Source organism: Ammodytes marinus (assembly GCF_949987685.1).
Source record: "Ammodytes marinus genome assembly, chromosome: 3".
Lineage (NCBI taxonomy): Eukaryota > Metazoa > Chordata > Actinopteri > Uranoscopiformes > Ammodytidae > Ammodytes > Ammodytes marinus.
In genome coordinates this window covers 27370111-27385742 of record NC_137232.1, presented here as the reverse complement: position 1 = coordinate 27385742, position 15632 = coordinate 27370111, and the positions used below count along the sequence as shown (strand labels likewise).

At 40.7% G+C, this 15632-nt stretch overlaps 1 protein-coding gene across 1 annotated transcript in view; it reads left to right on the top strand.

Moving 5' to 3' along the window:
• grm5b (glutamate receptor, metabotropic 5b) overlaps window positions 1-15632 on the top strand; it is a gene marked incomplete at both ends in the record, with an annotated part of 44521 nt that overhangs the window by 22732 nt on the left and 6157 nt on the right. Inside the window, 7 exons of the mRNA XM_080054047.1 lie at window positions 10252-10487; window positions 11166-11287; window positions 11579-11703; window positions 11809-11977; window positions 12096-12222; window positions 14890-15007; window positions 15248-15434. Of these exons, the coding sequence (XP_079910173.1) occupies window positions 10252-10487; window positions 11166-11287; window positions 11579-11703; window positions 11809-11977; window positions 12096-12222; window positions 14890-15007; window positions 15248-15434 (1084 nt within the window). The remainder of the gene's footprint in view (window positions 1-10251; window positions 10488-11165; window positions 11288-11578; window positions 11704-11808; window positions 11978-12095; window positions 12223-14889; window positions 15008-15247; window positions 15435-15632) is intronic.

The window sequence follows — 15632 nt, the reverse complement described above, 5'->3', positions numbered from 1 at the left end:
AACCAGTATAATTATTGCTATCCTGTAAAGCACGGAATAGCTCTGACTGCTGCTTCTTAGGCACTGGACCATCATTAGGTTACACAATATTGGCCATGGCTGTGTGTTTGCAGGTTTGTAGAGAAGAGAATGTTGATGCCCTTAATGTTAAAAGATGTTTTTTTTATTAAAGTGAGTAGATTTTTTTTTTTTACCATACTCGCAAGCCATACTTGCATTGAAGGGTCATGGTCTGCTGTTATCATTCCTTATAGGACTGATAACAGCATTAGTTATTGGTCACTGGTATCTGGTGACCAATAACTAAAACATTTGACTTATTTCATTTAGCTAATTTGAAATGCATAGTCACCTTCTGGCCTGTCCCATGGTGACAGAAATTGCCTTTGAAAGTCAGTTAAATTACTTGGCTTTGGCACGGTGGTCTTTTGGAAAGTTAGAAAGTGACAGAGCGCTGGGAATAAAGGTAAATGATAGAGAGGGTTGGAAAAGCAGAGTGGAGAGATGATCAGGGAGAGAGCAACCAAATGGCCACTGTGGTGATAAAGATAAAGCAGAGATGAGAGAGACGGGCAGGGAGAGAGGGTAAGGTTACATTGGTGGTGTATTACCTCAGTAGGTGATATTACAATGTCCGCTGCACTGAATATGAAAGACACTTTAATGCATGAAGCAATAAAATGTGACGAGGCCAGAAGGACTGGGTAGAATATACCGCCTAGTGTCTATCTTACTCCCCTTCCCCTGACATCATTCCTCTATCTCCCTCTGTGTCTCTATTTGTTTCTTTCTCCTCTCTCTGCTCAACTCACTTCTTTACTTCCAACATTATTGCTTTTCTTCTTTCTTGACCCTTGCCAAAAACACAGACAAAAAACACTGCTCTCCTCCTCCCTCTCTCTCCCTCTTGCTCTCCCTATTGCAGTCACTCTATCGAAGAGATCATATCTGTGTTACTTTATCCTCTTACTCTGTCTTTTTCAATCCTGCCTTATCTCTGCGGATTTAGTTGTCTTTAACCTCTCCACTCCTTCCTGTTTTTTTCTTTAATCTCTTTCATTGTCGGTTGTTTGCTGTTTTGTTCCTGTTTTGTTTTATCATCCCCACTGCTCAGTTTATTTTTTCTTTGCTGACCTCTATTTGTTGCTCCACGGTAGTTTTGGATTTTTTATTTTTTTAAAGGTTTGCGAGGCAATGCATGATTATTATTTATTATTATTATTAATTTTTATTTATTCACACACAACACACTAGTCAACAGAGGATACGATTGTTTTGCCAAACCAATGTATATGCATGTATCCTTCTGTATAAAGGATATACAGTATGTGTATGTGTGCAGCACTTTCACAGCTGACTGCATCCAGACAAAAACCCCAGCTGGAAGAGAATAATGTCGGTTATCTATACTCATCCGTCTTTCATGCCTTGTTCCTTCCTTCTATTGCATTCTCCACCCATGCCATGCCATGCCTCCTAAAATGATTTTTCACTCTCGGTCACCCCTCTTCACTCCCGCTCCTGTTTTGTCTCCTATATTCGCATTCCCTCAGTACCTCTGCTGGCAAAGTGAGCAGGGATGAATTTGCTGTAGTTCTGTAAACTCTGTTCTTTTCTTATTGATCACGCACCACATAATTTACACTTAAATCAAAGCTGCACTTGAAGCTCACAGTTTGTATGAAGACTGTCTGCCATTATTGAAATGAAAATGCAAGGTCCACTTCACAATAAGTGTCCTTGCTCTCTAAAACACAATCCTGTCAAACTGTTACGGTGAATGAAAATGCAACACAGATTTCAAATGCCATTTTTTGTCACAGGATTATATAATATATTTCAAAGTACATTAGTCAGTTACCTTTAACGATGCATATACTGCATATAGCTTTTATTGGGATTCCTGTTTTCAGTGTCCACAATCTACAAAGCCTGAAAGAAAATGAAACTGGGAGTGCCAAGCTTTTTGCACACAATGAGAGACATGCAATGGTTCCAGTTATGCTTTAGTTGGTAGGTAGAGCATTTATGCGTTTGGGATACAGTTTTCATTGGGGACACACTTCACAAAATATATGCTGTGACATGCCTTAGTTGGAAAGTGTCCAATTATTGGAATTCATTCTCGGTGAAATAGTTATCTGTTTATTTACCTATCTTTTATTTTTGTCTGTCTTTATGTTAGCCATTCTAATGACTACATCTGGCCCCATGAACACCACTTGATTGAAAGTGAATTTGTTCAGCAATGAAAGCAAATTGAATTGTTTTTTTTCCAATATGCTGCCATACCATTGATGTTGCTGGACATGGACACACACACTCTTAAGGCATTTATTATAAACATGTACCAGGCATTGCACGCCACCACAAGACGGTATCCACATTTAAAGGAATACCTTTGCTATTTTTATTACCCCGGTATACGGTTATACCTTAATACCTCCCAACCCTACACCCTATCATATACTAGTCTGATTTAGATTTTCTTGTGTGCTGACTGCTAAATTTATACTTGTTGTTGTATTTTGGTGAACTGGAAATCCAGACCTGCCGCTGGCAAATTTAAATTTGCTCAGTCTATTGGTCTGGGCACGATCCATTGAAGCTCATTACCCATGTTCGAAAATTCGGAGTTGCCAATCAAATCGTACTATCTGATATGGACCGGCCAGAGCCCTATGTATGGGGCTCTGGGGCGACGTAACTGGATGACGACAGTGCTGGGCATGCACTGTCTAAGTCCTGATGGTAAACAACAAAGATGGCTGCGGATACATTGTTTGAGTTTTAAACGGCTTTGGCCTCAACACTTAGCGATTTGGAAGACGGCACTCAAATCTTTCATTAACAAGAAAGAAGAATTTTCTGTTGCCTACCGACCACGGCAAAAGTTTAATTTACCAGTTAACCCCGCTGTTCGCTAAACGAATGGGGATTAATTCTTCACCTTGTTCATTGCTCTGATTGGTCGAAGTGCTATCCAATTGCTTGCAGTGGTATTTGAAATGCACGTGTAGGTGCCACTCCTTCAGTTGGCAAAGTCTATTGATCGTGGCCAGACCCTATATCGTTCAAGATGTGGGTATGGATTTCCAGACCAGTCTGTTTGTATGTACTCACTTTCCCTACTTGTGTTGTCTGTCCGGCTAATGAATGCTGTCAGGTTTTGTTGGTGGACTTCTGGTGTGTGTGTGTGCATGGACTACAGTTGTAAGCAGCAGATGCTCATCTAGAATTTCTGCCAGGTTGCCATGGCAGCAAGAGAGTGGGTGGGTTTGGGGTCATGTGGCATGTTATAATTGAACCCAGACAAATGACCTATTGGCAGCACAGCTTCAGATTACATTCAAATATTTAGCCAATAAATACATCTGTGACCTTATTTGCCTGAGTTAAACCAATCTGCAATGATTACAGAACAATCCAAGATTGTTCCCTGGTATAACAATTTTGAAATTAAAATGCATGCCAAAATATACAGTCATATGAAAAAGTTTGGGAACCCCTCTCAGCCGGCATTATAATTGACTCTGCTTTCACAAAAAAAAATATGAAAGTGGTATGTCTTTAATTTACCAGGAACAGCTAAGTACTGGGATGTTTTCCAAACAAAGATTTTTTGAAAAGCAGTATTTGGTTGTATGAAATAAAATAAAATGTGAAAAACTGGCTGTGCAAAAATATAGGAACCCTTGTGGTTTTGTTGATTTTAATGCCTGTAACAGCATGTAAAACTGATGACTTTAAACACAAAGTTGGTTGGATTATGTTGTTAAGCCTTGAACCTCATAGAAATGTCTGTTTAATCATGAGAAAATGTATTTTAGGTGCCTAAATGCAAGTTCTACTTCTCTTTGACTCTCTGCTGAAGTGAGACAGAATGGGATCAACAGCTCCCAAAAGATCTGAAAAACAAAGATTGTTCATTGTCATGGTTTAGGGGAAGGCTGCAAGAAGCTTTCCCAAAGGTTTCAATTGTCAATTTCGACTGTAGGGAACGTTGTCAGGAAATGGAAGGACACAGGCATAGTGGCAGTTAAACCCAGGCATGGCAGACCAAGAAAAAAACAGGAGCGGCATAGGTGGAGGATTGTGAGAATGGTTGCACACAACCCACAGATCACCTCCAAAGACCTGCAAGAACATCTGGCTGCAGATTGTGTATCTGTACATCGTTCAACAATTCAGCGCAATTTGCACCAAAACATCTGCTTTTTATAAAGACCAAATAACTTAATTTTTGTCTCATCAGTCCAAAGCATTTTCTTCCAATATGAAGCTGGCTTGTCTAAATGAGCTTTTGCATACTCCATGCAACTGTATCTGTGGCGTGGGCGCAGAAAGGGCTTCCTTCTCATCACCCGGCCATACAGATGTTTTGGTGCAAATTGCACTGAATTGTAGAACCATATACAGATACACAATCTGCAGCCAGATGTTCTTGCAGGTCTTTGGAGGTGATCTTTGGGTTGTGTGCAACCATTCTCACAATCCGCCGCATATGCCGCTCTTGTACTTTTCTTGGTCTTCTAGACCTGGGTTTAACTGCAACTGTGCCTGTGTCCTTCCATTCCCTGACAACGTTCCTTACAGTAGAAATTGACAATTGAAACCTTTGGGAAAGCTTCTTGCAGCCTTCCCCTAAACCATGACAATGAATAATCTTTGTTTTTAAGATCTTTTGGGAGCTGTTTTGATGATCGCATTCTGTCTCACTTCTGCATAGAGTCAAAGAGAAGTAGAACTTGCATTTAGGCACCTACAATACCTTTTATCCTGATTAAACAGACCTTTATATGAGGTTAAAGGCTTAACAACATAATCCAACCAATTTTGTGTTTAAAGTCCTCAGTTTTACATGCTGTTACATGCATTAAAATCAGCAAGACCACAAGGGTTCCCATATTTTTGCACAGCCAGTTTTTCACATTTTATTTTATTTCATAAAACTAAATACTGCTTTTCAAAAAATCTTTGTTTGGAAAACATCCCAGTACTTAGCTGTTCCTGGTAAATTAAAGACATACCACTTTTATCTTTTTTGTGTGAAAGCAGAGTCAATTATAATGCCGGCTGAGAGGGGTTCCCAAACTTTTTCATATGACTGTATACAACTGTATTGTGACCGCAGTACAGCAAAACTGAGGTCAAAGGGAAACAATAGCTCAAATGAACATTTACTTTAAGCTGTGGGTCCCCAAACAATGATAAAATATTATCAACCCACTTTAGGGCTGTCTCTGACTCGGAATGTTCTCAGTTGAATCGGATCTGCCTGCTAAGTCCAGAGATTTGACTATACGTGATACTATTTTATCAATCAGAAAAATTGCATTGGAGTTGGATATTTCGCCTCCCTTCAATTCGAAAAACAGTAGCAGACTTCAGACTGAAGATCACTGAAAACACAGCTTCAAATGAATGCCCTCCAGGTTGGAGATATTTGGAACACAGCTAAGCCTCAATGAGCTGGAGAGAGAGGTAAAAAAAAAGAGAAAAACTGACTGAGCCGGTGACAGCTGCATAGAATGAGACCGTTCCTGTTGAGATGCTTGAGTAAAAAAACTGGCCTGGTCCGGCATGATTAAGTTAGCGGTTTGCTTTTTTATTCTCTTTTATTGTTGTGTACACTGACTGACTGACGCCCCAAAAAAAGAAGATGGCTCAACTTTAAGAATCTACATCGGCTGTGGGGTTTCCGACTGATGATTCGAATCATCGACTTTCAGGGGGCAGCCCTAACTCACTTATTATTCTAAATTATTTTGTCCCGGTTTGATTTATTAACAATACTTAGGTGCCTATTCGATTTGTATTGCGAACCTGAAGTATTGCGATTACAGAATGCGATTCGATAGTATTGATTATTGCAATTTGCTTTTCCTTCTTAACCTTTTCTTGACAATCCTGGCACGGCCGACAGGATTGTGCAAGCGTACTTCTCATTCCCGTAACTTTTAAACTGTTTCTGATATATTTGAGCTTCTGTCTAAGAAAAAACATGCTAAGGAAGTTAGCAAGAGTGAGAAAACATCCCTGGAGTTTGATTACTGTCACACAGCAACTCCAAAGGGAGTAGTGGAGAGAGTAGAGCAGAAGAAAATATATCTCTGGAACCAACAAAAAAGCCTTTGCACACAAATTATGCAAATAGCCGTTGTCAGTTGAGGAACTCGCCCATTGACTGCTGCGTATTTCTTGTTTTCTTTGAGAGACAGTGAGTGAAAAAAGGTTCACCATTTTGCTCTCCTACTTGCACTGCTGATAGTGGGATCTATTTTCAGCTCTGCAATATCTTTTTTCACATTATTGTATTGCAAAAAATCGTGCCACTGTATTTTATTAACATCCTTGTTATGTTGTGATAATTGCTGGTTAATTGTCAGTTGCAACTGTCAGAACATATATTTGTTTACTGCATTTTAATGTCCCCTGAACTTCATCCAACATGCAGACCTTCACTGGAATTCAAAGAGTCAAAAACTGGGTTGGAATGAATTTTATAACCAAGAATGAACAAACTGAACATTAATAATCACTCGCAAATGAGTTCCACTTTCTATTTATACAGAATGAAAAGACAATTGCCCTGGGCCTTAGTATGTAGATCTGGTGTGTAAAAGTTCTGCTTAAGGTAGTGTGTTGGCCTACAATACTCCATTATTAGTAGAGATGAGCTGTCTAATGTGAATTGAATAGTGAATAGAAAAAGTGAGTATGACGGTGTGTATGTTTGTGAGAGAGAGAGAAAAAGAGGGAGGGAGGAATAGGAGTGTTTGTATGTGTGTGTGTGTGTGTGTGTATTTCTCATGTTTTGAGGACATTTTTCTAGTTTACGCAGTAATATTGTTTGGACCTACCTTCCTTTTGGGGACCAAATGGAAGTCCCCATAACGTAATAATGGGATTTTAGGGTGAAGACTTGTGTTAAGGTGGGGGTAGACTTATGTTTAGGTTAAAGATCTCCTATTATACTACTTTTCTGGTCTTAATTAATGTAGATTTTCGGGAAACTCTTCCTCTCATCTGGGCGCTTTCAGCATTCTCTGTCAACACTCGGCTTTGTCCTTCTCCGCCCCCTCGCCCCCCTCCTGCCAACCCCACTCCGTTGTGATTGGTTACCTTCCGAAAGACTTTCAGCGGCGCGTGGGCAGATTTGAGCAGGCAGGTGGGGGCATTGCAGGAGCGTGCCTGAGCACGTTGTAGCATTACCATACATGGAAAATCTGGATTGTTCTACGTAGTAGATAAATCCCGGAAATTTGAACAAGTGAATCGCGACCGGCGTCCCTAGTGTTTAGCGCTCTGCACAGCCACCCCAGACGGTCAGCAGGGAATAGGTCTAAATGCATGTAAATCATTGTTTGACACTTAAGTTAAACATGACTATAAATCATTATAACAACGTTTATAGGTCATAAAAGTTGAAAAAGCATAATAGGTGCTCTTTAAGGTTATGGTAACGGTAAGGGTTAAGCAAGTAGTGATTATGGTTAGTGCAAGTGTCTCCAGGAAATGAATGTAAGTCTATGTAATCTCCCCACAACATGAGTTATACACAATGTGTGTGTGTGATTGTGCGCATATACTTAAAATCCAATGTGCTCTAATGAGACTCTAAGTACAGACAGCAGGGCTGAGCGTAGGCTGGAAACCATGGCAACGGCCTTGGTCTCCTAGACATGTGGAGAGAGTAATGCTTGGCAATACTCTTTTCTACAATAGTCATGCTAATAAGGCATTTTGAATTGAATTGAGAACCACGGTGTCATTTAGAACTGCTTTTACGATCAAGAATGAAGTGATTGTTGAGCCTTATTTATGATGGCTGGCACAGACACAGCCACACACACACACACACACACACACACACACACACACACACACACCCCTCTAACCATACAAATGTATAAAGAAAATCACAAGTGGAAAATAATCTAAGACATAAAATTAAGACGTAAATAGTGTTCAAATGTTGGAATAAGATAAAAAAAAATTATTTATGTTGCAGTGTTTTAGGAAATGGAGAGTACAGTCTGCAAAAAGGATACAGCTGAATGTTTTGAGACATATAAATAAAACAGTGACAGCTATTGATATGATTTTAAGTTGAGTTAACGTTTTTAGAGATACTAAAAGGCTGCTCAACATGTTTGCATCTAGTATACATGGTTTGATTTTGAAACACTAGGTGCCTGTGGAGGTTTATACAGTTCTTAACATTGGAGTGAAGCTGTTTGCTGAGATATGATGAACATTGTGAAGGTCACAAGCAGACTTCCTAATTGGAAATAAGGAGAACTTTCGAGAAATACTACTGTGTATATTGTATGGTGAGACGGTGTACATAAAAGATGCTGCACTAGAGGGACATAACAAGAAGAATGACAAGGGCATATTGAAAGACGGATGCAGTGGAATGAGACAGAGTTGGAGAACGAGCGAAAGAGAGAAAACTGAGAGCATCATGAAGAAACCTATTGACCGGATGTGTGTGCTGATTAATGATTATTGATTATGTGCTTCTGAATTGTTTTCACTGCCTCCGCCTGTCAATCTCTTTGATTTTGCATCCTTTTTCTTCTTACTTTTCTTTCCCACTGTGTCCTTACAACATTTAGTGCTCAGAGTTATTTCAAGCACCATTGATTTTCTTTTTATCTTCAAGGCTCTTATTGACTCATTTTCAAATGTAATGTCAAACAATATGTGCTAAGAATCATCCAACCAGTTGAAAAAGTAATATACAAAATAGGATATTGTTATTGTTATAGTTATGAAAGCATATTCAGCCACAATGAGGGTATATTTCAAAGAAACAGTTCAAGAGAAATAAGTTTGAAAATATAGCCTACTGATTCCACCATGATCTATGACCACTGCTCAGTTGCAGATAATGTCAAGAAAATTATGAAAAAAAGACAGTTAAACAAGTACAACTGGTGGCAGATAGAGAATGTGGGGAACACATACACACCTGCCATTCAAACTGATGCTGGAAGGACTGCTGTAGGAGGAAATGAGTTTGGTTCTCTGGAGGCTCGGAGAGAGAAAGAAAGAAACTATAATGTCCACTGAAATAACCGAGGATCATAGTCACACAAAACACACACACACCCAAATCTTCAACCCCAAAAACAAAATGACAGTGATTACGTGACATGTGTGTATTGTGACACAGTTATATTAGTCGTGCTGGTGTTTGACGGGACATGGCTGCTGAGCTGCAGCCAAAATACTCCGTTTGACCTAGATCATCTCAGCATCCAGGTGGTCTGTGTGTCTGTGCATAGTGTTTATGTCTGTTTGTCAGCCTTATGATGCAATTTAGGCATGGCCTGTGATGAGGGAAGAGATGCCTCCCACATGTCCTCTGAATCTGTTCAAATCATTCTGTTTGTGTGTCATTTCACTGCTCTTCTCCCCAATTTGCTATTACTGCTTTCCAATCTCTCGCTCTTTTATTCCTGTCTTCCTTTTACTCATACTTTTTGTTTGTACCTTCCTATGAGGACAATGGAGCACTCGCCAAGTTAGTGTGTGTATGTGTGTGTGTGTGTGTGTGTGTGTGTGTGTGTGTGTGTGTGTGTGTGTGTGTGTGTGTGTGTGTGTGTGTGTCATAGGGTTCATTTGTCTTGGGTGACATAGGGTTTATTTGTTATATATGCTGACATATGAGTTTCCCTTGCGCTTCACCTCTCAGCCCAAACATTTCCTTTCACCCTTTAACATACAGTACATGCTAGCTCACTGCGCACACATATACACCTATAGTTGTGTATTGTAATTCCAGTGAAATTAACAAAAAAATAGCACTCTCTATTAAGTCTGCAAGGCTGACCCACTCATCTTTGTACTGCAGCACCATATAATCTGCATGTACTGCACATGCTCAGCTAATCAGGTTTATTTATTTTTTCTCTAACATATTAAATCCTCTACGGGCCAGACCCACAATAGGCTCAAAGCCCCACATGGCTGATTAAAGTGTTGCCATAACCCAACAGTAAGCCGGTGAAATGGTTTCATTTAGATATTGCAGGACATTTAGCAGAAACAGGGACTCGGAAAACAGTAATGGGGTGATAAAGATAGTCAAATGATTCACATATTCAAAAGAAACCATGCTAATTAGTTTACTTCTTTCTGAAACAGTGGAGTGAGTATTTTCATTTGCACAGCTAAATTAGTAACATCTTGGAGTTTCCTCAACTTGTTCCAATTGTGTTTTCTTGCGTGTCTTTGCAGTGACGGGTGGGCCGACCGGTATGATGTAACAGATGGCTATGTTCGGGAAGCGGCCGGTGGTATAACCATCAAGCTCCAGTCAGCTGATGTGAAATGGTATGATGAATACTACCTTAAACTTCGCCCTGAAAACAACCTCAGGAACCCCTGGTTTCCCGAATTCTGGCAGCATCGTTTCCACTGTAAACTTAAAGGCCACCCGCAGGAGAACAGCAAATACAACCGCAGCTGTAGCAGTGAGTATAGACACACATAACACACTGTAGCATTTCAGATGAATGGTTGTTGATTTTGTAGTCATTTTGAGAAAGCAGCGAGTTTGGACACAGACAACACAGCCTCTGAGGTACAACTGCACGGTACTTGTGTTTTAAACCATGACCATCTGGGATGCAGAGAAAGAGATACAGTACCAATCTGCATTTTTATTGACAGGCTTTTATAGCGGCCACTGTAAATGCAAATAGAGTCATACAGTCTCACAAAACATACGAACAGACTGGCGGAACACACCTCCACACACACACACCATATGGATACACACAGCTTTTCCGTTCATCTGAATATATCCCTTTGCGGCTGTGAGTGCAACCTCCCTTCATTGCTTTGTAACCGTCACCCTCCCGACCCCCAATCTTTCTCTCTCTGTTTCATTCTCTCCATTCATACGCAAAAACGGCGCATGAGAGCTGCATCAAAGGGAGGCGTGTCTCATGCATTCTAATAAAAGGGATATTAAATACAATTGAACAGGGTGTGGAAAGAGGCTAAGAGAAAGGAGATGCGGAGGAGTGGCTGCGGTCTTTGATTTAAGGGGGAAACACATTTTCATAAAACTAGAAGGGGAAATGTATAGCTTCTCTGATATACCTGCCTTTTTCTTTCCTCACCCACGATTCTACCCACCTCTGCAGAGCGAGATTCCCTTCGGCAGCAGTACGCACAGGACACTAAGATGGGGTTTGTCATAAATGCCATCTACTCCATGGCATATGGCCTGCATAACATGCAACGGGCACTCTGCCCAGGCTATAAGGTAGGCACTGCTCTCATGTATGAATGCCGGGACATACTATTACAAACTAAGGAGATAAAGGAGGCTTGATTAGTCATGGGATCGAAAAAACAATAGCTGCTGCACTGCACATTTCAATCCTTATGAAGCTTGTAAGGGATAATGCTCGTTTTATCAACATAGGATGACCATTGAACAGCATTCCCAAAGGGACTTATGCACAAACAAAAATATTAACATGAAACAATGTTTCCTAAGCCGCGGGTAAGGACATTTTTGTAAGCTATAACATGACTGTTCATATACTTGAAGGGCCTGTGTGATGCCATGCGACCTATTGATGGCGCTACACTGCTGGACTTCCTGATGAAAACCAACTTCACAGGCGTGTCAGGGGAGGGAATCTTATTTGATGAGAACGGAGACTCGCCTGGCAGGTAAGGTGACATGCTGTAACAGAACAAAGTGTTTTTAGTGTGGTCTTGGGTTGCATGGTCATGTGACATGATTGAACTCTCTGTATGTGTACCGTTTATCCACAGGTATGAAATAATGAACTTCAAAAAGATGGGGAAGGACTACTATGACTACATTAACGTTGGCAGTTGGGACAACAGAGGATTGAAAATAGACGATGATGAAATATGGCCCAACAAAGACGCCTTTATCAAGTCAGTCTGCAGTGAACCCTGTGACAAAGGACAGATTAAGGTAAAATGACTGATACAGATGAAAATACATCAGGTTGTAGGCACTGTACATTCCAACTGCAAGCCGCTACCACACAAAGTATAGGTACACACAGTCATTGTGCATTCCGCCTTCCCAGGTGATCCGTAAAGGTGAGGTGAGCTGCTGCTGGACATGCACCCCCTGCAAAGAGAATGAGTTTGTTTTTGATGAGTACACCTGCCGAGCCTGCGAATTGGGCTCCTGGCCTACTGATGACCTCACAGGTCAGTCCCTGTCTGTGTCTGCATGTTTTTATACAACAAGTGCAATCTCCGAGACACTTCTGCTTTGCCAAAAAAAATACTTAGAATACAAATGAGTATTTGACCATTCTCCCGCATATAAATCCTGTATTACAAATACTGTAGTGATGCTACTCAAGGAAACCATACTGTGACTACTGATGTCTGGGCCTGTATGTGTGTAGGTTAATAGGAGAGAGGGATGTTTAGCAGAATTACAAAGCTGTGTTTTTCCCACATACAGTGTGCCATTACCAGCATTATACAGGAAGTCATGCATCAAATACATTAGAGAGAGAAATGAGAAATGGAGATACCTCTCTTTCCCTCTCCTCCCTTCCCACTCTCATCCCTTTAATTTGTTACCAACATGGTCACCAATGTTTTTAATTATTCTGCATCGAGTGCAACTTTACAATGCAAATATGTTTCAGTTGCAATGAAAATGTATTTCTCCTTCATTGCGTTCGAAGCGGTTGGATATTGCCTTGTTATGCTTTCAGCTTGCTCATTATACCGCTTGCTAGCTCCTTACCAAGCTCAATGATTAAAACATGAATGGAGCACTGCTGGAAATTCAAATTGAGCTTCACTGCCTGAGACAGTAGCATCCTTTTAACTTAAGCAGAGAGCACACCAGTAAGACAATTAAAAAGAGAAAATTGACAGTGAAAAATGAGGGAGATTAAGAATTCAAAGCATGATTGAGGTTACCCATGTGTGACTCTGTGTGTGTTTTGTCTTTGCATGTTCATGTATGTGACTCATTTCATCAGCATTAAGTGCTGTGTGCCCCCCTGCGGGCCTGTATGGAATAGTAATAATGAGGTATAAACAAACTGCTTGCCCTGTTCCTCCAGCCAACATTTTGATCTCTCCTTCCCCTCAGGCCAGAAAATGGAGAGAAAGAGATGGATAGAGGAAGAATTAAAGAGGCTGAGGGAATAAAGGAGATATATCAAGGTTTTAGGGCGCACTCACACTAGGCAATCCATACCGTTTCCAAGCACCCTTGACGTCTAGTTTGTCTAGTTCGAGTGCTCCGTTCTGTGCCCAAGCAGGGTACACTTCCTTGGCCCTGGTCTGATTGGAAGTGGTGTGCTTTGGCCCGGTGCGGATGCTCATGTTTAAGCACGCGCATAGTATACAGCGGTTCTGCCGTCAGTTTATATGTGACTATTCTCGTAGACAGTCATAACAAATTTTTTTTTTAAAAGGGACAATATTGCTTCGGCACAGTTTGTGGTAACTGGTCCTATTGTGACAGTGCCCTTAGTTGGACAGAGGTACAGTAGGAGTGAAAAGCATAGAAGGCAATAGAGCAAAAACAAAAGAAACATAGTGAGTGAAGTGACTTGGAATCAAAAAAGGAAAAGTGAGAAGAGAAGAGAGAGAGAGAGAGGGGAAAAAGAGTATTGTCTTTGGGATTTGAGCCTCTCCACTGATCAGTAAAGTTCCACAATCTGAGAATGTTTGAAGGAGTTTTCCATCTAAACTTTATATTGACTGAACCCACAAATGGCCCCCCTACACTTAATGCACCAGTTTGGCTTAAGGTATATCAATAAGCAATTGATCTGATAAAGTATTAAAATGCCGACGTAGCCAATCTTTTTATGTCTGCTCTGAGAAAAACCCACAAGAAATACACTTGAGCTGGGATTTTTACAGCCCCAACATCTATATGTGTGTGAGGAGGATTCATTAAAGCTAAATTATAAGCAATTTCCTTACTTAACTCCCACCTCATATTTCCACTAGTGTATTGTCCTCACCTGTCATGGATAGGCAGGACAGTTACTATAGACTTTGTCTCGGAGGACTACGCTACTTTTATGATTTGCTCAGAACCTTTCAAAATTTGAAGGAAAATGGCTCTGATATAAGGCTGCAGGTGAACCGCATCCTCGGCAGAACCCTTCCACCAGATACATTTGGTCTTTCTGTGACTGTATAATTAAGTTGCTGTTAATGCCCTAAGACCTAACCAAATCACTGATGTTATCAACTTTATTGAACGGGTTAAAAACAAATTCATTAAATTACTTAAGCCTGTTTTAATGACCATCTCTTCCTTTCTTTGCAAGGTTCAGTATTGTAAGAATTTATGTATTCGCTTAAGAGAAAGGGAAAGAGAGAGAGAGAGAGAAAGATGAATGAAGCGCAAAAAAATAAGTAGAGAAGAAAGTGAATATATAAGGGAACCGAGAGTTTTAGTAAGATTCTACCCCTGCTGCTACAGTATGTCTAGACCAACCAACCAGATCATTTCAGCAAGCGTTAAGACATAATTAGAAATGTCCCTTTAATTAATGACACTTAATCTCCTCGCCTAGGAGGAATATGGAGACAGGATGGAGAGAATTAAGTATAAAAGTGGGAGAAATGAGTAAAGAAAGAAAGAGAAAATATAAGGCGGGGGGGGGACAGGAAACCGATAAGGTCTGCTGTTGCTAAACAGGTAGAGCAGTCGTCCACTGATCACAGGGTTGGTCGTTCGATACCCGCCTCCTACCACATGTAGAAGTGTCGCTGCCACCATTGGTGTGTGTGTGTGTGTGTGTGTGTACCTGTGCCCAGTGTTTGGGCTTCACACACATCATTTTATAAAGGTGTTTCAAGAAATGCATCACATTTTTCTCCCTCCAGGCTGTGACCCAATCCCAGTGGAGTACCTGCGCTGGGGAGACCCTGAACCCATTGCTGCTGTGGTATTTGCCTGCCTCGGTCTCATGTTCACATTCTTTGTCACTGCAGTCTTCATCAGGTAACAAATCCCTCATCTGTCTAAGAAAATATACTGTATATGAACTGAGGAGACCAATGCAAGCAACAAAAGAATAGACAGATATATGTTCTATATATACCCACTTTGAACACTTCACTGTTTTCCTGGGTGTATGTCTTGTATTTATACTACATGTTTTGCAAGTGTATACTGTACTGTCTTCACTTGCACGTCTGTGTTTCCGCACATAATTGTTTGTCTCAATGTGTCTCTATTCAGGTTCCGTGACACCCCAGTCGTGAAGTCTTCCAGTAGGGAGCTTTGCTACATCATTCTGGCAGGGATCTGCCTGGGGTACCTGTGTACCTTCAGCCTCATAGCCAAACCCCATTTCATCCACTGTTACCTTCAACGTCTGGGAATAGGCCTGTCACCTGCCATGAGCTACTCTGCACTTGTCACCAAGGTAAGGGCTGAGAAAAGGATTTTTGACGTAAGTATGAGTGGGTGCAGCAGTTGTTAGGAGTTAGAGTAAAAGCCATGGAATACATGTTAAGATCAATGCTCACCTCCCGTCGATCCTGAAAAGTCTGTGGGCAAAAGTCACATCAACATTGAGTGTCAAGAAAAGCACTATATAAAAACAATATATTATTTTTGATAT